This window comes from Hyperolius riggenbachi, chromosome 6 (assembly GCF_040937935.1).
Source record: "Hyperolius riggenbachi isolate aHypRig1 chromosome 6, aHypRig1.pri, whole genome shotgun sequence".
Classification (NCBI taxonomy): Eukaryota; Metazoa; Chordata; class Amphibia; order Anura; family Hyperoliidae; genus Hyperolius; species Hyperolius riggenbachi.
The window spans coordinates 34726278-34751558 of record NC_090651.1 but is presented as its reverse complement, the minus strand read 5'-3'; the positions used below and the strand labels follow the sequence as shown (position 1 = coordinate 34751558).

Genomic DNA, 25281 nt, shown 5'->3' with positions numbered 1-25281 from the left:
CCCTCCTACACTGCGCCCTGAGGCTGGAGCCTCTCTCGCCTCTGCCTCGGCCCCGCCCTGCGCCCCCTCCTACACTGCGCCCTGAGGCTGGAGCCTCTCTCGCCTCTGCCTCGGCCCCGCCCTGCGCCCCCTCCTACACTGCGCCCTGAGGCTGGAGCCTCTGCCTCGGCCCCGCCCTGTGCCCCCTCCTATACTGCGCCCTGAGGCTGGAGGAGCCTCTGCCTCGGCCCTGCCCTGCGCCCCCTCCTACACTGCGCCCTGAGGCTGGAGCCTCTCTGCCTCGGCCCCGCCCTGCGCCCCCTCTACACTGTGCCCTGAGGCTGGAGCCTCTCTCGCCTCTGCCTCGGCCCCGCCCTGCGCCCCCTCCTACACTGCGCCCTGAGGCTGGAGCCTCTCTCGCCTCTGCCTCGGCCCCGCCCTGCGCCCCCTCCTACACTGCGCCCTGAGGCTGGAGCCTCTCTCGCCTCTGCCTCGGCCCCACCCTGCGCCCCCTCCTACACTGCGCCCTGAGGCTGGAGCCTCTCGCCTTTGCCTCGGCCCCGCCCTGAGCCCCCTCCTACACTGCGCTCTGAGGCTGGAGCCTCTCTCGCCTTGGCCCAGCCCTGCGCCCCCACCTACACTGCGCTCTGAGGCTGGAGCCTCTCTCGCCTCTGCCTCGGCCCCGCCCTGCGCCCCCTCCTACACTGCGCCCTGAGGCTGGAGCCTCTCTCGCCTCTGCCTCGACCCCGCCCTGTGCCCCCTCCTACACTGCGCCCTGAGGCTGGAGCCTCTCTCGCCTCGACCCCGCCCTGCGCCCCCTCCTACACTGCGCCCTGAGGCTGGAGCCTCTCTTGCCTCTGCCCCGCCCTGCGCCCCCTCCTACACTGCGCCCTGAGGCTGGAGCCTCTCTCGCCTCGGCCCCGCCCTGCGCCCCCTCTACACTGCGCCCTGAGGCTGGAGCCTCTCTATCTTCTGCCTCAGCCCCGCCGTGCGCCTCCTCCTACACTGCGCCCTGAGGCTGGAGCCTCTCTCGCCTCTGCCTCGGCCCCGCCCTGCGCCCCCTCCTACACTGCGCCCTGACGCTGCAGCCTCTCTCGCCTCGGCCCCGCCCTGAGCCCCCTCCTACACTGCGCCCTGAGGCTGGAGCCTCTCTTGCCTCTGCCCCGCCCTGTGCCCCCTCTACACTGCGCCCTGAGGCTGGAGCCTCTCTCGCCTCTGCCTCGGCCCCGCCCTGCGCCCCCTCCTACACTGCGCCCTGAGGCTGTAGCCTCTCGCCTCTGCCTCGGCCCCGCCCTGTGCCCCCTCCTATACTGCGCCCTGAGGCTGGAGGAGCCTCTGCCTCGGCCCCGCCCTGCGCCCCCTCCTACACTGCGCCCTGAGGCTGGAGCCTCTCTCGCCTCGGCCCCGCCCTGCACCCCCCCCCAAACACTGTGCCCTGAGGCTGGAGCCTCTCTCGCCTCTGCCTCGGCCCCGCCCTGCGCCCCCTCCTACACTGCGCCCTGAGGCTGGAGCCTCTCGCCTCTGCCTCGGCCCCACCCTGCGCCCCCTCCTACACTGCGCCCTGAGGCTGGAGCCTCTCTCGCCTCTGCCTCGGCCCCGCCCTGCGCCCCCTCTACACTACGCCCTGAGGCTGGAGCCTCTCTCGCCTCTGCCTCGGCCCCGCCCTGCGCCCCCTCCTACACTGCGCCCTGAGGCTGGAGCCTCTCTCGCCTCTGCCCCGCCCTGAGCCCCCTCCTACACTGCGCTCTGAGGCTGGAGCCTCTCTCGCCTTGGCCCCGCCCTGCGCCCCCTCCTACACTGCGCTCTGAGGCTGGAGCCTCTCTCGCCTCTGCCTCGGCCCCGCCCTGCGCCCCCTCCTACACTGCGCCCTGAGGCTGGAGCCTCTCTCGCTTCTGCCTCGGCCCCGCCCTGAGCCCCCTCCTACACTGCGCTCTGAGGCTGGAGCCTCTCTCGCCTTGGCCCCGTCCTGCGCCCCCTCCTACACTGCGCTCTGAGGCTGGAGCCTCTCTCGCCTCTGCCTCGACCCCGCCCTGTGCCCCCTCCTACACTGCGCCCTGAGGCTGGAGCCTCTCTCGCCTCTGCCTCGGCCCCGCCCTGTGCCCCCTCCTACACTGCGCCCTGAGGCTGGAGCCTCTCTTGCCTCTGCCTCTGCCCCGCCCTGCGCCCCCTCCTACACTGCGCCCTGAGGCTGGAGCCTCTCTCGCCTCGGCCCCGCCCTGCGCCCCCTCTACACTGCGCCCTGAGGCTGGAGCCTCTCTATCTTCTGCCTCAGCCCCGCCGTGCGCCTCCTCCTACACTGCGCCCTGAGGCTGGAGCCTCTCTCGCCTCTGCCTTGGCCCCGCCCTGCGCCCCCTCCTACACTGCGCCCTGACGCTGCAGCCTCTCTCGCCTCGGCCCCGCCCTGAGCCCCCTCCTACACTGCGCCCTGAGGCTGGAGCCTCTCTTGCCTCTGCCTCTGCCCCGCCCTGTGCCCCCTCTACACTGCGCCCTGAGGCTGGAGCCTCTCTCGCCTCTGACTCGGCCCCGCCCTGCGCCCCCTCCTACACTGCGCCCTGAGGCTGGAGCCTCTCGCCTCTGCCTCGGCCCCGCCCTGTGCCCCCTCCTATACTGCGCCCTGAGGCTGGAGGAGCCTCTGCCTCGGCCCCGCCCTGCGCCCCCTCCTACACTGCGCCCTGAGGCTGGAGCCTCTCTCGCCTCTGCCTTGGCCCCGCCCTGCACCCCCCCCAAACACTGTGCCCTGAGGCTGGAGCCTCTCTCGCCTCTGCCTCGGCCCCGCCCTGCGCCCCCTCCTACACTGCGCCCTGAGGCTGGAGCCTCTCGCCTCTGCCTCGGCCCCGCCCTGCGCCCCCTCCTACACTGCGCCCTGAGGCTGGAGCCTCTCTCGCCTCTGCCTCGGCCCCGCCCTGCGCCCCCTCTACACTACGCCCTGAGGCTGGAGCCTCTCTCGCCTCTGCCTCGGCCCCGCCCTGCGCCCCCTCCTACACTGCGCCCTGAGGCTGGAGCCTCTCTCGCCTCTGCCCCGCCCTGAGCCCCCTCCTACACTGCGCTCTGAGGCTGGAGCCTCTCTCGCCTTGGCCCCGCCCTGCGCCCCCTCCTACACTGCGCTCTGAGGCTGGAGCCTCTCTCGCCTCTGCCTCGGCCCCGCCCTGCGCCCCCTCCTACACTGCGCCCTGAGGCTGGAGCCTCTCTCGCCTCTGCCTCGGCCCCGCCCTGAGCCCCCTCCTACACTGCGCTCTGAGGCTGGAGCCTCTCTCGCCTTGGCCCCGTCCTGCACCCCCTCCTACACTGCGCTCTGAGGCTGGAGCCTCTCTCGCCTCTGCCTCAGCCCCGCCCTGCGCCCCCTCCTACACTGCGCCCTGAGGCTGGAGCCTCTCTCGCCTCTGCCTCGACCCCGCCCTGTGCCCCCTCCTACACTGCGCCCTGAGGCTGGAGCCTCTCTCGCCTCTGCCTCGGCCCCGCCCTGTGCCCCCTCCTACACTGCGCCCTGAGGCTGGAGCCTCTCTCGCCTCGGCCCCGCCCTGCGCCCCCTCTACACTGCGCCCTGAGGCTGGAGCCTCTCTATCTTCTGCCTCAGCCCCGCCGTGCGCCTCCTCCTACACTGCGCCCTGAGGCTGGAACCTCTCTCGCCTCTGCCTTGGCCCCGCCCTGCGCCCCCTCCTACACTGCGCCCTGACGCTGCAGCCTCTCTCGCCTCGGCCCCGCCCTGAGCCCCCTCCTACACTGCGCCCTGAGGCTGGAGCCTCTCTTGCCTCTGCCTCTGCCCCGCCCTGTGCCCCCTTTACACTGCGCCGTGAGGCTGGAGCCTCTCTCGCCTCTTCCTCGACCCCACCCTGTGCCCCCTCCTACACTGCGCCCTGAGGCTGGAGCCTCTCTCGCCTCTGCCTCAGAGCCGCCCTGGATAAGACTATATACCATTCTCTGTACAGCGCTGTGGAAGAGGTCAGCGCTATATAAATACTAAATAATAATTATTACAACTATATGGTGGAGGCACACCATAGAGGTATTGTTGGCTTACCTCTCTTGAAGAATACACCAGCCTCTTTACTGGACAAATTTCACTTTTATTTGCACACAAAAAAAGACGGGTTTTACTGGTTTATCGCACCTCTTCAGGTCTATAACGACAGTGAGCCTAGTGGCCGGGGTTCACTATCCTGAGCACTTCTAGTTAGAGGCACTTATGATGGAGGCAGTGGCGTATCCAGAGGGGTGCAGACATTGCTTATGCCATGGGCGGCATGCCTGCCCCCTCATCCTTCATGCTGCGCTGCCATACTGGAGGATGCCTCACTACCTATACTGGAGGGACTATTTATACTGGTAACACCTCTCATTATCTTAACTGGGAGAACACCTCTTACTACCTATACTGGGGGGCTTCTTATATTGGGGGACACCTCTCACCACCTAAACTAAAAGGCTACTTATACTGGGGGACATATCTCAATACCTACAGTATACTGGCGAGACACCTCTCAATACCTATACTGGGGGGCTAATTATACTGGGGGGACCTGTAACCTATTTGTGATTCTAGTAACATATTTAGTACTGGCAGGTGATCTCTGCGGAATATTCGCTTACTGAGAGTTCTAAAGCAAGTAAAAAAGATCTCTGGTCTCCCAGAATGCTCTGGGATAGGGATCATTTTGCACAATAGACAGCCTAGGCTAAGCCTCAGTAGGAGGGCGGGGCTACATGCCAATATACAGCAATATATAGCCGCAGGAAGTATTTCTAATGCGGGAACTAAATTATTTAATGTAAAAGTGGGTATCCTGAATAATTTATTTCTCTCTACTATACGACATTACGGTTCCTCTGTAACTGGAAAGACGTGTTTGTCTGCGCAGGTCACCCGGATTATATCACTCCTCTGGTTCTAACGTCCAAAACCCAGGAAATCTTCCAGTGCCGAGTGGATGAGGACGTCACACCAGACAACCCCTACAAGCTGCTGAAGAAAGAGGAGATTCTCAGCGATCTGAAGACCAGAGCCGCCGTGTCTGACTTCAGCCCCTTTAAATCTGTGATAACGGTACCTGCGTGACGCCTCTGTCCCCTCCTCCTCTGATCAGCTGACATTTTATAGCAGATATTAGGGCTATTCACTAATGCTGGATCCACACCATACAATTTTTAGGCAGATTTACTTGTCAGATTGATTATTTCCAGCATGTCCGATCTGAGGATTAACTTTTTTTTTTTTTGCGATTTTCTGATCGATTTCCCTTAGTTTCTATGGAAATCGATCAGAAAAAAACGATCGATCCTCAGACTGGACATGCTGGAAATAATCAATCTGGCAGGTAAATCTTCCGAAAAATTGTATGGTGTGGATCCAGCGTAAAGCTGGCCATACACAGATCATTATCAGAGCAGAGAGGGATCTATCTGATCCAATCCCTCCACATGTTGTAAATAGATTATTAGTAGTTCTCAGCATGAAAGATAGTGAAAATCTGTGTGCAGTGCCTTCTGTGTCCCCCGGTCTCCTCCCCTACACCCCCCCCCCCCCCCCCCCTCCCGGGACATACAGAGTGTAGGGGCAGCAAACCTTCTCACACCTGTCCGCCGGTGCTTCCTCCTGTGTCTTCTCCTCTTAGCTGTACTACACATACAATTCATTATCTACCTGCGGACCGACGCAGTATAAATCTACGGCGGGCAGGGGGCGCTGCGGTTCTGACCTGACGTAAACTCTACGTCCCATTCACCGCGCGTCCCCGCCGCTCTGTCCGCTCTGCCCCCGCCGCAATGTGATGCCCTGCCGCCTCTATGACGGCAGAGCACTGTGAGCCAGGCAGGAGCCGTTTTCATTGGCTCCTGGCCCTGTCATTCATGTAAGCCGTTCCCATTGGCTTACATGGAGTGACAGGGTCAGGAGCTAATGAAAGCGGCTCCTGACCGGCGCACAGCGCTCTGCCGTCATAGCGACGGCAGAGAGAGCAGCCTGCGGCGGGGACAGATCGGCGTGACCGTCGGGAGCGGCAGATTTTAGCGGCGATTCGTCGGAAAGCGGCGGCTCACTGGACCAGCACCCTCTGGTCCTTAAGGGGGCAGAGGGTGCTGTTCCCGAAGTGGTTAAATCATAAGTTTATTTTCACTTCAGATTCCCTTTAACTTCATATAATCATTCTTAAAATAGCCCAGCACTGCAGATTTCTATGACTGAGAAGGATAGGTCCAGCAACTTCTTAAAGGGAACCCGAGGTGGGTTTCTGACATGGATATTAGGACACAGAGGCTGGTTCTGCATACTATCACCAGCCTCTGTGTATTGACGCTCTCCGCCTGCGTCCCTTCCCTCCCTGCCTCCGTATTTTCCTCCAATCGGCTTACGGAGGAAAGGGACGCAGGCGGGGAGCGTCTATATGCAGGAGGTGGGGGAGCGGCGATAAATGACAGCACAAAGAGAAAGAGCCAGCTAGCGGCAAGCTGCATGTCGCTAGCATGGCGGTTTTTATATTGGGGGACAGCAGAGCGCAGGGGGGGCCTGGGGGAACACTATACGGACACAGAGGCTGGGCGTTATATGCAGAACCAACCTCTGTGTCCTAATATTCATGTCAGAAACCCACCTTGTGTTCTCTTTAAAGGGAATCTGAAGTGAAAATAAACTTATGATATAATGAATTGTATGTGTAGTACTGCTAAGAAATAGAACATTAGTAGCAAATATATGAGTCTCATATTGTTTCCAGTACAGGAAGAGTTAAGAAACTTCACTTGTTATCTAGGTAAAAGAGCTTCTCTGACCTCTCTGATTAATTTAGTCAGAGAGTAATGCTATTTTTTGAAGCTCCTATACATCAAAGAAACAGTGAAAGGAAGCTTCAGATAAGATTTTTACTGCAGGGGAGGTCAAATACTGTGCTTTGCTTCATAGTTATGCAGATTTGTGTATTATGCAGACTTTCTGTGTATTTCAGGAGTATCCGGGGGAGGAGTTGCTGCTGGTCCTCGATGCAGAGTTCAGATACGGACAGAATTTTTACCTGGTCACAACAGAGGAAGCCAAGGAAAGTCTCCTGCATGTAAGGACATTTATGTACTCTTGTGTTTCTTAAAGCGGGATTGTCACCATAACAATCAAATTTCAACAGCAACTGGTCTGAGTGTATTAAGTGATAAAGATGCTAATCCTGCATTCAGAACTTTCAAAACTTTTTCTGCTGTTATGGTTTGGAGTTATCACATACCTTAGGAGCACTGGCCCTTTAATAGCCATTGCCATTCAGTTGCATGCTGGGGGTTATTTTTATCTACAATATATTCCTCCTCTTCCCTTTATTTCCCTGCCTAGCTGAAACCTGATCATCTGCTCACTTGTGTTTACAAGCAAGGCTGAGGTGACTCAGCGATTGGAGGAGAAAAAAAAAGGTTAAGGGAAGAAATTACATCAGTATTTATTCTCAAACTGTGGGCAAAAGACATGATTCCCACCAGGAACAGAATTCTCTTCATTTACAATATAAAATTCACTGAAATCAAAATGTGGACAGTACAATACATGTGTTATGTAAGTAGATCAAGTATTTACTTATATATGTGTTTTTTCCTGGTATAGTATGGCTAATCCTCCTGCTTTAAAGGGAAAATGAAGCAAGAGGTATATGGAGGCTGCTGTTTGTTTCCATTTAAACAATACCAGTTGCCTGGCTGCCCTGCTGATCCTCTGCCTCCAATACTTTTAGCCACAGCCCCTGAACAAGCATGCAGCACATCAGGTGTTTCTGACATTATTGTTAGATCTGACAAGATTAGCTGCAAGCTTGTTTCTGGTGTTATTCAGATACTGCTGCAGCCAAAGAGATCAGCAGGACTGCTAGGCAACTGGTATTGTTTAGAGGGAAATAAATATGGCAGCCTCCATATCCCTCTCACTTCAGTTGTCCTTTAAATATGCAATTATTTTCTTTTTCACAAACGGATCATCAGGGGGCTCTGTATGGCTGATATTGTGGTGAAACCCCTCCCACAGGAAACTGGTAGGACCATGGTCCTGGCAGTTTCCGGTCTATGAACCTCGTTGCATTGTGGGAAATAGCTGTTTACAGCTGTTTCCAACTGGCAAAAAAGCAAGCAGCAGCTACTTCCACTGACATCACCTGCCAGCAGTAAAAATGTCACCATGTGATAAATGCCAGAATGTAAATCAGGGAGAGAAAAGATTTTACAATGGGCAAATACTGACTAAATCATTTATACATAATTATTGTAAAAATTAAGCACTTTTTTTATTACATTATTTTCACTGGAGTTTCTCTTTAATGTTTCAGATAGGGTATTAATATTTTACATTCTAATTGGAGACCAGATGTCAACTGCTTAAAGGGAACCTAAACTGTGAGGGATATGGATGTTTCCTTTTAAACAATACCAGTTGCCTGTCATCCTGCTGATCTCTTTAGCTGCAGCAGTGTCTGAATCACACACCTGAAACAAGCATACAGCTAATCCAGTCTGACTCCAGTCAGAGCACCTGATCTGCATGCTTGTTCAGGGGCTGTGGCTGAAAGTATTAGAGACACAGGATCAGCAGGAGTCAGGTAACTGGTATTATTTTAAAAGCAAAAACCCATATCCTTCTCGGTTTAGGTTCCCTTTAGGCTAGTTACACACCAGGACGTTGCGTTTAGGGGACGTTATAGGGCACATAACGTGCCCCTAATGCAACGCCTGGTGCTCTCTGGTGTGGACGTCAGCGTGAGCCGCGTTGTGCAGCTCACTCTGGCGTCCGTGATGCCATGATGCGTACTCTTGGACGCATGCGGCATCACGTGGTCCCGCCGGCCAATCACCGCACAGAGCGGCCGCTCCAGGAAGTAAACACTGCACGTCACTGAGTGCAGTGAATATTAATTAACATGACTGAGCATGTGCAAACAGTCTAACGCGGCTTAGCCGCGTAGAACGCACAGCATGCATCACTTTGCTGCGTTACAATGTGACGCAACGTGGGCAGTGTGAACAGCCCACTTGTGTTACATTGCTGTGCGTTGGGGGAGCGTTACAGGCTGCACTAACGTGTGCCTGTAACGTCCCTGTGTGCAAGAAGACTTAATGCAAAGCAGGATCATCCACAATGCAACCTAGGCAGGTGCATAGGGCATGGTGACTGTCTTAGTGTCTCTCTGCCATCTCCTCTGTATAATTTCACTGAAAAAGGCAGACAGTAAGCAGGAGAAGCCCAGTGCTATATTGTCTTTGTCCCAATATTGCCTTAACCCATCTCTGAAGTAAACCTCATACACAAATACGTTGACTATCATCCGCAGGGATGGAGACTCAATCACTCAGATGACAGTTTGGGGCTGAGTGCTGTACAGACGCATCACTAGCCTAGATATTAGCCTGCGGACGGCTCGGCAGGTGGCGATTTTTGATAGATTTCATGCTTAAATCTATTGGAAAACGCTGTGCAGTTTGTGGCCAGGCAATAGATCCTTCTCTGATCATATTCAATCAGAGAGGGGTCTCTCTAATTATTATAAATATTATTAATAATATTATTATTAATTATAGAGACACTGAAGCGGAAAAAAATTATGATATAATGATTTGTATGTGTAGCACAGCTAAGAAATAAAACATTAGGAGAAGAGACATAAGTCTAATATTGTTTCCAGTACAGGAAGAGTAAAGAGAAACTCCAGTTGTTATCTATGCAAAAGAGCCATTGAGCTCCACAGCTTTCAAAGTCGCAGAGAGCTCTGTCTTCCGAAGCTTGTTATCTCAACTGTCAGTCACTCTATTTTCTTTTTCTCTCCAGAGGACAGGTCAAAAGTTCACTTGCCTGCTCTGTAAAATCTTTTAGAATGCGGAGTAGTGTATAAACTGCAAATATTAGAGAATGATAGTGTTATAAAAAAAACACGATATAACTGAAAATAAAAATATGAGAATATTTTCTCTCCTTCTAATGTTCTAGTAATAATTATCTGTACTACACAACCAATTCATTATATCATAATTTTTTTTCTCGCTTCAGTGTCTCTTAATTTATAAAGCACCGACGTATTCCAACATAATTGTGATTACTACTGACATGATAGAGAACAGACTTACAACCACCCCCCCTATGTGTCTCCCCCACCCCTTAGATTCTAAGCCTACTTGGCAGGGGCTTCCTCCCCATGTGCTCTTCTCTGCCACCATATGGACTCAGTGACTCATCTGCTATACCTATCCCTACATTGTTACTTTGCTATTTTATGTACTATTGTTGAACGTTAGAAGGTCCCTGTGTGATAATGGTAGATGCTGTAATGTCTCCCCTCCCCTATCTATTGTACTGCACTGTGCAATATGTTAGCGCCTTGTAAATAAAGATGAATGATAATGTAAAAGTCTCTCTTATTCATGTTACCTTGTAGCCTCCAGACGCAGTCACTGATGAGGATGTGCAGGAGGAAGACCCAGAGGAATTTACCTATCATCCCCCGGTCCCCAAGCCCTGGGTTTCCCTGGGCAGCGAGAAGGAAATAGAAGAGGAAATGGTGAAAGAATCCAGAGGAAAGGTGACAGTAACTGCAGATATGTCACAAACATAGATTATTCAGTTTGGTATTTATTAAGGCATGAAAACATTTATTGTAAGGCACAAATACAGTCTGACATTGACAGTGAAGACCAATTTTCTAGCTTCTTATCACCCATATAGTATAGTTATCCTACCTGCATTAGTCGCAAAGTGATGTCATCACTGTAAAAATCATAATCTCCTCCCCATGCCGGTTTACAGCACAAGAGTCATTGTCAAGGTGGTATCAAACTCTGACATAACAGTCAATAAAAACATGTTTTACTACGTTTTATTACCCATACAGTTACCATATTTTCTTTTGTGCACAAGTATTATTGTAACATTCACAAATTCACACAGTACAGTTTATCTGCTCTAAAAGCTGCCATTTTAATTTATTGCATAGCTTAGAGTATATATTATATTGTATCCAGTGAGAATTTGTCTTCTGTGTGCACTTTCTGCTTTCAGCTGAAACACTGCCAGGAATGTTTACTCATAGTGTCTGATAAGGAAACATAAACAAGATAATGTAATCACTTTCTCAACTTCGTATTTGGATTTAAGCTTCCAACTAAATAAGAAAGCGCTGTGCTTAAAGTGTACCTGAGATGGCCCAAAATAAAAGTTTTATACATACCTGGGGCTTCCTCCAGCCCCCTTCAGGCTTATTGGTCGCTTGCCATCGTCCTCTACCTTCTGGTATTTCCACAGGTTGGCCCGGTAATTTGGCAGGCATAGTCCACCTGCATGCACACCCCCGTCGTGCCTCTGTTGTCGGGAGCATTCTGCGCCTGCGCAGTAGTAGCACATTACTCTCCTGGCGACGGAGGTGCGTGCGAAGCCGGGCCACACATGTGCCGTAATTAGCGGGACGAATTGCCAATGAACCAGGAGGCGGATGAGGACGGGAGGGGACCAATAAGATTGAACGGGAATGGAGGAAGCCCCAGCTATGTCTAAACTGTTTATTTTGGGCCGTCTCAGGTTCTCTTTAACTGTTTGAATGCTTGCCTGCTACCAATTTTTTTCTGGTAGTATATTTTATGCTGTGAAGAAATGTTGAATTTAATACAACTTTAACGTTGAATAGTGTTCTGCTATGTTTGTTTCCTGAATTGGCCGAATGCTATTGTCATCTCATTGGACAATAGTTATTACCGTTTGGCACCTTTTGCTTTCTCCCCCTTCCCCCTCTCTCCATAGAACAGAAAAACAAAAGTTTGCTTTCCTAAAACAGAAAGAATTTGCGATAATTCAGGTTAGAGTGAGCTTGAGATGTCTCCCAGTGCATCACTGCTGAATATATGCAAATTACAGAACAGACTGCTTGGCAGAGTCTCCTTTTGTAATAGTATTCTCTCAGTATTCCCGCGGGCAGGAAAATGGATAGCTGAATGCTGGTTGTCAGCAGACGTCAATGTGTTCCATCTATCCTGCGTCGCTAAGGTGATTACTAACCTTAAAGAGAAGCCATAACCAAGAATTCTACTTTATCCCAATCAGTAGCTGATACCCCCTTTCCCATGAGAAATCTATTCCTTTTCTCAAACGATCATCAGGGGGCTTCTGTATGGCTGATTTTGTGGTGAAACCCCTCCCACAAAGGTACACACTGAGGTACTAACATCACTCTGTGGGAGCCTTATTGCATTGTGGGAAATAACTGCTATTTACAGCTGGTTCCAACTGCCAAAAAAGCAAGTTGACATCACTGACATCACCTGCCAGCAGTAAAAATGTCAGCATGTGATAAATGTCAGAATGTAAATTAGGGAGAGGAAAGATTTTACAATGGACAAACACTTATACATAATTATTTCATTATTTTCACTGAAGTTCCTCTTTAAGACTTCCTCCTAACTTTAGTTGAGCAAAGTGCCACCTCAAGCTCACTTACCTATGCTATCTTCTCTTGTACCTACTGCAGACTATCAGAGGGCGAGTTAAAAACATCTTGCGCATGCTATGCACGGCCGTGCTGGGTAGCGTGCGGCCCTCAATTACGCAGGTTGTTTACTTGGTGATACACGCTCGTTCATCTGCTGCGCACTGTGACGTATCGCAACCATGATATTTTGCTGGTGTGGCCACTACTACATTAATTAACATAGTAGCGGCCGCGCTAGTGAAGTATTGCTGTTTCGATACTTCACAGTGCTCCGCAGATGAACGAGCGTGTATTACTAAGTAAACAACCTGCGTAACCAAGGACCCCACCCTACGCAGCACGGCTGCACGTAGTGTGCATAGCGCGCGCAAGATGTGATAAATCAATATGTATGTTCTCTAACCTCCTAGAGTGTAACCTCAATAGGGCAAGCCCTGTCCTCCTTGCCTGTCATAGTTTGCACTTGTCACGTATGATGGTATGATGTCATCAGCCTCCCATATGTTTTGTACAGCTCTGTGTAAGGCCCGGTTCACATCTACGTTTTGTTGGGGATCGGGCCATACAGATCCAGACATCTGGATCTGGGAAAACGGTCCGTTTTTACAGCCAGCGTGCTGTAATTCCATAGGTTCCTATTGTGCTGCAAAAACATTCTATTTCCGTTCCACTGAGCGAAACGGTCTGGAAAATTAGGTCCTGCAGCATTTTTTTGTCCGTTCAGCGAAACGGAACCGGAACCGTACGGCCGGATCCGCAGCTAGAAGCTGATGTGAACCAGGCCTAACATGTTGCCGCTTGATAAATAAAAACAATAAAGTTTGCACTGGAATACTTCTTCTGTGTCACAGATGTTTTCTTGCTGTTCTGCAGATTAAGTTTATGATTTGTAGAGCCCATCGTGAGTTTGGAGCTGAGGTCAGTTTCAGTGACTGCAATGCGTCCGACGTGAAAGACGGTTACATGGAATGCACGTCCTATCAGGACAAACGTTTCAGCATCAAACCTAAGGAACGAGACACCGGGATACAGGTGGTGCCAGTCATCCAGGAGAGGAGCACCCAGACTCAGTGGTAAGATCACCACCCAATCTTTACATGGTCTGTTTTGGGATCCATTACAAAAGTTTTAATCAAACCATAGAAGCAGAAAAGATCCGGGCACCCGCTCAAGTTGCTTGCAAACAATTCACACCTTCATTCCATCCCCATTATCCCGACATACAGAGCAGTATAAATAGCCTGACAGCCGTTTCGCAGGCAGCAAACACCTGCTTCCTCAGAGGCAAGATACTATAGGTTTAATACCTCTATGGTTTAATATATTCATCTTTAATCTGGAGGCACAGCTACCTGCACCAGATACCCCCATTGCCACCGTGCATTCTAGTGCCAATCCACAACTACTCTACTGTACCACAAGAGTTTTAATGTAAGTAATGAACAAGAGCATACATTTTGTTTTTTTATGCACACATCACTGTTGCCTCCTGCAGTACTTTACTGAGTTTCTGGAGCTCTTTATCATACCCACCACCACCTTTAAGTCCCTTTTACACTTGCCCTACAAACCTGTGTTGTGTTACCCCGTTGTACCGAGGGCACTATGCATATGACTCTGGTGGCGCACTCTGCCGTAGGCGCACTCTGCCACACTGCAAATGTACATGCCAGGTGTAAAGCCGGCCTATAGGGAACCTGAACTGAGAGGTATACGGAGGTTTTCATATTTATTTCCCTTTAAACCAGGGGTAGGGAACCTATGGCTCGGGAGGCAGATGTGGCTCTTTTGATGGCTACATCTGGCTCACAGACAAATCAGTAGGGGGTGATTCACTAAGCTACACTGCTCAAGCAGCGCAGCTTAGTGTGGCAGTGCAAGTAACATTTTTAAAGTAGGTATGCTACTGCTGAAGTGTGCACTACTAACTTACACACGATCCCCCGAAAACTAATGGCTGCATCAATTGTCCCACCCTGGATCCTGTCAGGTCCAGTGACTTTGTAGGACGAGATCCCCACACTTTGATTGGTCCAATAGGCTGCCTGTCACTTGGCAGGCAGCTTATTGGACCAAAGTGCTGGGGATCTCGTCCTACAAAGTGAATCGACCTCCACGTCAGCTAGCTAATTGTACAAGCTGTTAGTCGGTATTTCTCCTGACTGGCTCTCTGGGAAATTGCTGACGTTGCTGAAACCCAAGAGAAGCTGGACACTTCTGCTGTCCGGCGTATAAACTGTACACACATCACCATAGCAACAGGGACGTGAGCCCTCTGCCGCGCATGCGCACTGTCCCAGGTTCATTCTGAAACCTCTGATCAGCATGCTTGTTCAGGATCTATAGCTAAAAGTACTAGAGGCAGAGGATCAGCACAGCTGCCCGGGCAACTGGTATTAACATGAATGTGATGAAATAAATGCATCAGCCTACACAGCACTCTTAATTCAAGTTCCAGGCATCTCAGATATGCAAATTACAGTTTCTCTCTAGTCAGGACCTAATTGGACTATAATTAACCCTCACTGGTAACTAATTACAGCCACAAAACTCTTTCCTGGCAGAGAACAGCTTCCGAGTGCAGGACATAGATAAAAAGGTCAGTAGTTCATAGATTGTAGCTCTTAAAGAAAACCTGTAACTTTAAAAACTTCCCCTGGGGGATACTCACCTCGGGTGGGGGAAGCCTCCGGATCCTATTGAGGCTTCCCCCATCCTCCTCGGTCCCACGGCAGCGGCGAAAAAGCTCCGGGAACGGCGGGGATGTAAATACAGTATTTACCTCTCCTGGCTCCAGCGCAGGCACAGTATCGGCTCTCCGTCTCGGAGAAAGGCGGAAATAGCCGATCGCTGTCAGGTCGCTCTACTGCGCAGGCGCAGTAGAGCGGACCTGACAGAGATCGGCTATTTTCGCCTATCTCCGTGCGGAGAGCCACAACAGCGCCCCCACTGGAGCCAGGAGAGGTAAATAGAAGGAAAGGTAAATAAAGGTAAATAAATTAAAGATTGCCGGACCCTTCGGGGGAGCCAGCGCTGGACTGCCTGCAGCTATAGGGGAGGGGGAAGCCTCATTGGGACCCTGAGGCTTCCCCGTCCCGAGGCGAGTACCCCCCAGGGGAACTTTTTCGTTATAGGTTCTCTGTAAGGTGCTCATACATCTAGCGATGATGGGCAGATTCGGCCAAGAGACAAATCTCTCTCTAATCAAATCTGATTAGGTTTAGAGAGATCTGTCGGATTCCCACACACCACAGGCCATTTTCCGATCAATTCAATGCTGAAATTGATCCGGAATTGGCCTTGTGCTCAGCATCCGCTGCCTCGCCAGCCCCCCCTCAATGCTCAATACATTACCTGTCTGCTGTTTGTCCTCTGCTGGCCCCTGGCGCACTCAATGCTGCATACATGCGCCGCACGTGGCTGTTGGCGTACACGTGAGTGTGTATGGGACATTCAAATTCAATTCAAACACTGATATATTTGAACTTGTGGTGCTCCTCCTTAGCATCTTTTTGCATCAGATGTCAAGTCATCATCACGTCACCACCGCGTGATGACACCTGATGTCCTGTAGCGGTACTGCAGGCTGTTAGTGCGCGGCGCCCATGGAGGAGTTGGCTTTCCGGGCTCTCTTCACATGTGTGTTTTCCTGGTCTCTGCTTCCTTCTGGATGAGCGGCTGGTCACTAGTAAGTAGGCAGATCTACTTGTGGCTGTGGCTGCGTGACTGTCCCTAAAGAGTAAGGGTTCGCGAGTCCACGGGGAATGGGGCAAAATTTTTACACACTCGCCCTGGGTGCAATTTAGCCTAGAAACTGCCGTGGTACAGCCTATCACCTTGAGGCTCCTGATGCATGTCACATGACATGATGCAGAGATGGGAGCCGCAAGGAGATTGGCTACACAGCTCGGAGCATCACTGAAGAGAGGTGTGATGAACTGTTCTGCAGGTAAAGTATCACGACCCACTGTATTGGGGAGAGGGGTTTGCAGTGCACACAGGCTAACTAACAGCATTATTATTATGGGGAGAGGGACACGGCCTGCTGGGTTTCCACTCGAGGGTCCGGCATGTCCAAGTCACGCCCCTCATAGAGTGTTTATCTCATCAGTTCATTTTCCCAGCACCTCTACTGACTGTGTGCTCTCTTTCTGTCTGTCTGTAGGACCTATCCTCGCAATGCCTGTACTCAGTACCAGCCAAGAGAATTCTCAGAAGAGGAGAAGCAAGCTTGTCTAAATTCTAAAGAACTAAAGGATTTTATCAATTCTGTATCTGTAAGGTGAGCCTGTGATACAATAAGTATTACTTATTATCAGCATGTCTTATTATCAGCTATTACATATTATCCTTATTATCAGCTGGTCTCCTATTCACTGTAGAACCTCATACAGACTTTATGGTTCCTCACAGAGCCAGGACACGGTCCTCCAGCACCCAAGGCTGAGACACCAAAGTGCGCCCCTCCATGCCTCCCACCCCAGCCGTCGCACACCAATTACTATTAGACTAAGGGGCGCGCCAAGGCCCCCAACAACTTGTCTCACGGTGGTCTCGCTCTGCCCCTCCGAACAGCGGGGATGTAAATATTTACCTTCCCAACCCCAGCGCAGGCGCAGTATCGGCTCTCCGCTCTGAGATAGGCGGAAATAGCAGATCGCTGTTGGGCCGCTCTACTGCGCAGGCTCAAGTCTCCTGCATCTGCGTAGTAGAGTGGTCCTGACAGAGATCGGCTATTTCCGCCTATCTCCGAGCAGAGAGCCGATACTGCGCCAGGGAAGGTAAATATATCAAGCCTTGTCAGGCTTGTTGAGCCAGGATTGCGGAACACTTCGGGGGAGCCAGCACTGGACATCCTGCAGCTACAGGGGAGGGGGAAGCCTCATTGGGACCCTGAGGCCTCCCCCTCCCGAGGTAAGTAACCCCAGGGACTATTTTAGTTACTCTTTAATCTCTAGTTATCTGGCTTGTAGTCACTGCCATGTATCCCCCTTTTTTTTCTCTCTGCTTCAAACACAGTAGGGGGATGATAGCTGAGTGAGTTGTGCACCCCTCCTACACTGTGCCCTGAGGCTGGAGCCTCTCTCGCCTCGGCCCGGCCCTGGTTCCTCGGGTGAAATAATTGTTCTTTATTACTTTGGTTAACATTATCCCAGCATCCGTATGACTGTTGATCTTGCAAAGCTTTCAGAGATGGGGGAAGAAGCCAGAGGCACCCTATTGCCTACAGGAGGCAAACCAATGGGCCAAAACATTTCACTGTGACTGACTGAGCCTGAGAAGACAGGAGCGTCTGTACAGATATAACAATGTCAGCTGAACACGGAACACAGAGGAGCTTTACCTAAAGATAGTAGTTGGAGGAGTAAATCAATATGTTGCAAAGTGAGAAGTTAATAAATAGAAGAAATGATAAAAACTCGCCATGTCATTTGTTCATGTTGTTTGATCCTCCGTGAGCCTGCAAGTCAGTATCTTTACTACTGCTGTCAGACAGGAACAAAAACCGACAGCACCCACTGCCCTAAAAGGTAAACACACCCACTAACAATGTGATAGGCTAGACCAGGCTTTCTCAACCAGGGTTCCTTGAGTACTGCAGGAGTTCCTTGAGTACTGCAGGAGTTCCTTGGCATTCTCCCCCCACCTTAGGGGAAGTATGATAGAGCACATTATAATAGGTGGTTACTTTAACAAGAAGCACTAAATTGAGGGTTCAGCAGACAGTATAATAAGTGGCAGTGTAATAGGAGGTAGTGAAATAAACAGCCACACCTACTTTTAAAGACCACGCCTCCTCCACAATAAATGCAGGGGTTTCTCGAGATCAAAAAATTGTTTGCAGGGGTTCCCTGATATCCCAAAGTTATTTGCAGCGTTCCTCCTAAAAAGGTAAAGAGTCCATGGGCTAGAAGGTTGAAGGAGTTGCTTGGACAAGTCTCCCTAACACTGCTACTGCCTACTGAGTGCGCTGTAGTGGCTACCTCACAAACGCTTTGAGTCAGACAGGAGAAAAACGCCATACAAATATAGGAATTATATATATGTACAGTATATATATATATATATATATATATATATATATATATATATATATGCACATAGGGAGATACTGCTTGCTTGGCAGTAGGAAGCAGAGCCGTTATATTACCGCAGTACAACAGGGTTCAGAACTCAGAGGCTTTTGAGCAGAGCAGCTTGGCCAAATGATGGTGCTATTACAAAAGAAAAGTTACCTACAGATGTACTTAGCTAGTTGGCTGGCATGCTTTAATCCTTACTTGCACGCAAGCGGCTCCTGTGTGGACAGATCACAGACAAATCATTCCAGCCTGTGTCTGAGGACTCTGCATGCAAGGGGATGGGGAAGAGGCAGGAGGGAGAGAAACACCGTATGAGTAATTCTTTATCTTAGTAGCTAAGCATTGCTGCAGACTAGAGCTTGTATTTTACAGACAGGAAGTTTGGAATCAGAATAATACCATTTATTGGCTAATTTTAAAGAAAACAAAACAAAACAGTAAGCTTTCATCTAGTAAGCATTCTTCAGACACTATTCCTGTTGACTGAAGGAAGTAGAAAGATTTTTTTGCAAATATAAGTGTCATCCAGATACATTAATTACAAGGGATCTTGCAAGGATTGTGAGTTATTTATGGAAAATAGATAAGACCCTTGGTTTACCTAATTCCTACATAGACTCGCTTGGCTGACTTGGAGAGTTTTTTACAGACCCTATCTTGTTCACTGTATGCTGATGGAGCCTGGAAACAGTTAACTGTATGTTACTGAGTCGGGGGCAATCAGGGGGGCACAGTGATTCCGGGGAGGGGGGGGGCAGTGCCCCAGTGTAGAGTCACCACTGATGCTGAAACCAGGAAAATTGGATGTCCTGAATAATTTAATGCATTCTACGTTGTCTTTACAGTACTTCTTTAATGTCTTCAGTAATTACTGGTACTCCCACTCTTTCAAACAGGTTGGAATTAGCACTACAACAGAACGAGATTGTGAACGCCTTTGTGGATGACTGGAAAGCCCTGTCTGATCAGGAGAACACCTTTGGTGGCCGGTCTGACTGTCACCTGAAAGAGTACCAGTCCTTCACCGACCACCAGTATGGTACAGACAAAACCATCAGCTGCATAGACTGGCACCCAACACTTAATGGTAAATACTGCTGGCAGTGTCTGCTGATGATGCGTGACTGATACTTTATACCATTTTATTTATCAAGGTATTAGGACTGAGGCCTTCCTGACTGGAGATTCTCCATTGAATAATATCACCTGAGATTGGAGTTTGATGAAGTCCAGATTACTCCTCACCACATGGCCATTTCTATAAGCAGTCTTCATTTGAAGACTGGTTAATTTGCATATATTCAGCAGTGGTGCCTGGGAGACATCTCGAGCTCACTCCAACCTGAATTATCGCAAATTCTTTCTGTTTTAGGAAAGCAAATTTTTGTTTTCATTTGAAAGAAATGACACAGGAATATATTTAATTTAAGATTTACAGTTCTGGGAGACACTTTGATCTCTGTAGGAGTTAGTGGGCACGTGCCTTTCAGAAATTAATATTACCATAGCTCCAACCTTAAAGGATACCCGAAGTGACATGTGACATGATGAGATAGACATGGGTATGCACCGTGCCTAGCACACAAATAACTATGCTGTGTTCCTTTTTTTCTTTCTCTGTCTGAAAGAGTTAAATATCAGGTATGTAAGTGGCTGACTCAGTCCTGACTCAGACAGGAAGTGACTACAGTGTGACCCTCACTGATAAGAAATTCCAAATATAAAACACTTCCCTAGCAGAAAATGGATTCTGAGAGCAATAAAGAGATAAAAAGGGGAATTTCTTATCAGTGCTTGCTCGGCTGTTGGAAAAAGCTGTTATTTCCCACAATGCAACGAGGTTCACAAACAGGAAACTGTAAAGACCAGGGCCATGACATCACACTGTGGGAGGGGTTTCACTACAATATCAGCCACACAGACCCCCCCTGATGATCTATTTGAGAAAAGGTAAAGCTTTCTGGTGGGAAAGGGGGTATCAGCTACTTATTGGGATGAAGTTCAATACAGGGTTCTTCTTTAAGTGGATCTGAACTCTTGCACAGGACAGAAGGAAAACATAGAGAAAGGCACCCTGTGTGTATTTAGAGAGTGTAGCCTGTCTAATCCCCCTCATCTGTGACTAATCACCGGTGTAATTTGATCTCTCAGCTGTGTCAGCTCAGGAATCTCCTCTGCCACTGCAGAGCAGCTAATCTGTAAACGCATGATGTTAAGCCTATGTCTGCTTGCCTGAAAGCAGGAAATAGACACACTGCAGATTTATTTCAGGGTCTTTATCACTTGTAACAAAGAAGTATTGAAATATTTTTCTTTAAATGGTTGTTATGCTGTTGCTTATCTTTTAGATTAGAGCGTTAGTTCTGAGTGCAGGCCCGCTTTATGGCACCTTTTAACCTTCATGGTACACAAGTAGATGCAGAGAAATACAGCTATGTCTCTGTGTGTTGCAGGCTTAGTGGCAGTTTCACTAACTGAGCGACTTTCGCTGGAGGATCGAGTGAACTTATCTTCCAAACTTGTCTTGAGCCCGTCACTTATTCTCATCTGGAGCTTAAATGACCCCATCCACCCCCAGGTAAGTCAGGAATTCTAGACTTTTTTGCTGTGTTTGCAGCTGATTTCTTCTATGCCAGCCAGGGTCGGACTGGGGCACTGAGGGCCCACCAGAGAAATGTCAGCTTGGGGCCCACGGTCCCATGCTACTGGCTGTAGCATCCAGGATGGCGCATCCTTGCCCTCTCCCCACTCTTTGCAATGTTTACCATCCTTGTGGCAGAGGCTCAGCTCTTCTTATAGATGGTAGACACTCAGACTGCGACTGACGTGACGTCATCAGGTGGTGACATAAGCGCATGGCGCACTCAGTAGGGATGCAGTGGCTGCAGACAGTTTGCCCATCAACCACAGAATGGCACCATGGGTGGGCACAGTTACATAGAGTTGCACCTGCTGCTGCAACATCACTGCGGGCGGGCCAATCAGGTGCTGGGCACGATCACTGGAGGGAAGAGGCATAACAATAGACTCGTTCAGAGTCTTGGAAGTTGGATGTCATATGGAATTTAAATTCTGTGCCTACAGAAGGGCCCACCAGAGGTGCCTACAGAAGGGCCCACAGGAGGTTTCCCCCATCCCTCTGGTGGCCCAGTCCGACCCTGATGCCAGCCATCAGTCAGATGCCGGGTTGTGTCTGGTTGGAACAGCAGATGCCCCTATATATTTATAGTCTTCTAGACTGTGCATGTATTGTTGTAAAGATATTCTTTATGCTTTGTAAAGGCCTGACGAAGGATCAATAACCCGAAACGGACTAGTGTCATTGCCTGAATTATAATACCTGAAATATACTGTTTCATCCAACAAAGCACACAGTGTCTATGATCTGTTTGACATGTTGATCTTCTATTTTTTGTATTATGAAAATTTTTTTACTGTTGATTACAAAAAACATTTGACCTTTTTGAAGAAAAAGATTTTTTGACTGGATTAAAGTACGATTCTAAACCTTGGAACCAAATTACTGGTTTGTGACCACTTTATTAATACAGATCCTCCTATACAGAAACCTGATGTTATCCCGAGCTTAGTGGTGTGCTCAAGTGTGGATCGTGATAGATATACATTTTTGAGAGTCCTTTTGTTTGGTACTCATTTCCAATAATATTGAAAGACTTTTTTTATAGACAGGAAAACATTCACTCACAGGGGGCCAGGCAATACACTCACTGCAATGTCTCATCCTCCCCTCCTGTCATTTGGTGGTACTACATGTCCATTGTCTGGCTGCCTCTGTGATCTCTGACTTAAAGGGAACCAGAGACGAGGCACCCTCATGTATTTTACCATATATATCAGTGGGGACATTAGAGAAAACACCTACCCTGCTCTCTGTTTCATTATTTACTGTTCAGCCTGCTTCTAATAGGCCCTGATAAAATACCCGACTGAGCATTCAGTCTGGCTTTGCTCAGGAGTCATTATAGCTGAGTCAGTCTTCTGTGATGTCTTTTCAAGCCCAAGCCTGCCCCCTTCTGGCTCTGCTCAGGAATCATTATAGCTGAGTCATAGCAAAGCCAGACTGAATGCTCAGTCAGGGATTTTATCAGGGCTGATAAGAAGCAGGCTGTGCAGTGCAGAATGAAACAGAGAGCAAGGTAGGTGTTTTCTGCAATGTTCCCACTGATATATATGGTAAAATACATGAGGATGCTTCGTCTCTTGTTCACTTTAAGCATTGGCTGCCTTGACGTATCCATCCGCTCCCGCTGGCCAGACCTGGTCCAGCTGCAAGTGGAACTTAGCCTCACTCTATCAGTACTCTCCTGTTTTGATTTCTGTTTTGGTGACACAGCCGTGAAATGTTCCCTACAAGTCTCTATAAGAAGTTCCACCAGTAAAGATTGTTATTGAATTGGTATAGAATAAAAATTCAGGCTTATTGAATCAGGTGATGTACAGTGAGATACGGTACTAGCCAATCAAAATTCACCTCTCACTGATTGCAGCATTTAGCTCTGTATTACATCTTCACACATGGCCACATACTGTTCCGTTCATCAGATAGGCAAACACTTATCTATTTGCAAAAATGCAGCACAATGTCACTTGTTTTAACACCCACATAAAAAGGCAGAGATGTGAATGGCCCCGATGGTCAACATGAGATTTCAAGTGTAATGTGTTTTTGCTTTGAGTTTAAACAAACAGCACCGCTTACAGTGTATAAAATGCATACCTCCCAAACTTTTGAGATGAGAAAAAGGGACACTTAAGCCACGCCCCTGATCACACCCCTGATCATGCCCCTGTCACATCCGTAGTCACACATATCATAAAGATTCTTAAAGGGACTCTGAGCACCTCTCATGGGCATGCCTAAGACTCTGACCAGTTCTGCAAAGTACTTAAAGAGGATCTGTAACGTCAAAAGATCCCCTGGGGGGTACTCACCTCGGGTGGGGGAAGCCTCCGGATCCTAATGAGGCTTCCCACGCCGTCCTCCATCCCTCAGGGGTCTCGCTGCAGCCCTCCGAGAAAGATGACATCAATATTTACCTTCCTGGCTCCTGCGCAGGCGCTCTGACGGCTGTCGGCTCCGAAGTAGGCAGAAATACCCGATCGCCGTCGGGTCTGCTCTACTGCGCAGGCGCAAGTTTCCGGCGCCTGCGCAGTAGAGCGGACCCAACTGAGATTGGGTATTTCCGTGTAGTTCGGAGCCGAGAGCAGCCACAGCGCCCCCGCTGGAGCCTGCAAAGGTAAATATTGAACTGGCAGTCGGGTCTGTCGCCGGCTGTTCGGAGGGCTGCAGCGAGACCCCCGTGGGACAGAGGACGGCGTGGGAAGCCTCATTAGGATCCGGAGGCTTCCCCCACCCGAGGTGAGTACCCCCCAGGGGATCTTTTTGATGTTACAGAGTCTCTTTAAAGATGCATACTATTCTGTAGCTTGTGCTCTCCTCTTTCATATGATGCCTGAATCGCCATTCTACACCAAATAGTTTTCATTCGATTTCAATTTAAAAATTTGCGGCTGCCATCTTGGCTATGTTATAACTTCCAGGTCACCCCTGTTTTCTCTGTTAGAGAAGTGCATCACTGAATGAAGCAGGAAGAGGTTAGTGACACGCATGGCCATTGCAAGAGGCTCCTCCAGAGGGGTCATAGCAAAACTTGGTTGGAAGTCGTCTGTCTTAAAGGCATGCCCATGAGAGGTGCTCGGAGTCCCTTTAAGAAAAAAATGTTTTATATTTCAAACCACACTGGTCCTTTCTATCCTGGTGCACTGTCCTTCATATGAACATTTGAAAATAAGAAATATATCAATTTAAAGGATGGGAATAAAGTTTAGAGGCAATTAAACACATTTTTAAGTAGAGAAATATATATATTTACATAGAAAAAGGGACAAAGTCCAGGAAAGAGGGACAAATGAGGAGGAAAGAGGGACTGTCCCTCCAAAAGAGGGCCAGTTGGGAGCTTTGAAAACCCTTAAGGTAATGAATGGTATTTGCTACATTTTACATTATGTGAAATACACAATGTTGTGCATATATATTGTTCTTGTGTAAGTAACCTATATCTTCTTCTGATCTCTCCTGTAGTTGATGCTGGAATGCCCAGATGACATCTTTTGCTTTTCCTTTTGTCCCAGTGATCCCAGTGTCATCGCTGGAGGCTGTATTAATGGCCAGGTACCGCCCACCCTGCTCTCCGCCGCACACTGATGACCTCAGAGAGGATTATTATTATTATTTAGTATTTAAATAGTGCTGACATCTTCCACAGCGCTGTATATTATATTGTCTTGTCACTTTACTGTCCCTCAGAGGGCTCACAATCTAATCCCTACGATAGCCATATGTCTATGTGTGGTATAGTGTATGTATCATAGTCTAGGGCAAATTTTAAGGGGGGAGCCAATTAAATTATCTGTGTGTTTTTGGGATGTGGGGGGAAATTGGAGTGTCCGGAGGAAACCCACACAGACACGGGGAGAACGTACAAACTCCATGCAGCATTGCTCTTCCTTTCCAGGCAAAGCCAGCACCATGATCAGTGGATACCAGTCTCGCCTTGTAGTTATAGGGTTCCAGATTCACATTTCACCAGGAGGACACTCTCTGCATGGAGTTTGTATGTTCTTCCTGTGCGTTTGTGTGGTTTTCCCCCAGGTGCTCTAGTTTCCTCCTAGACCAGAGGTTCCCAACCGGTGTGCCGCGTATTTTGCAATTGTGACTCATGTGAGAGTGCAGAGACACATCTCGGCACTAGCCAGCAGCAACAGCAGCATATTGT

At 49.5% G+C, this 25281-nt stretch overlaps 1 protein-coding gene across 2 annotated transcripts in view; it reads left to right on the top strand.

Annotated features, from left to right (window-relative positions):
- Positions 1–25281, top strand: part of DNAI3 (dynein axonemal intermediate chain 3) — a 123590-nt gene that overhangs the window by 38420 nt on the left and 59889 nt on the right. For both annotated transcript variants that reach the window (XM_068239121.1, XM_068239120.1), the window contains exons 4-11: positions 4836–5020; positions 6915–7019; positions 10362–10505; positions 13275–13474; positions 16567–16683; positions 19381–19571; positions 20938–21062; positions 24588–24677. In XM_068239121.1, coding sequence (XP_068095222.1) covers positions 4836–5020; positions 6915–7019; positions 10362–10505; positions 13275–13474; positions 16567–16683; positions 19381–19571; positions 20938–21062; positions 24588–24677 — 1157 coding nt within the window. The remainder of the gene's footprint in view (positions 1–4835; positions 5021–6914; positions 7020–10361; positions 10506–13274; positions 13475–16566; positions 16684–19380; positions 19572–20937; positions 21063–24587; positions 24678–25281) is intronic.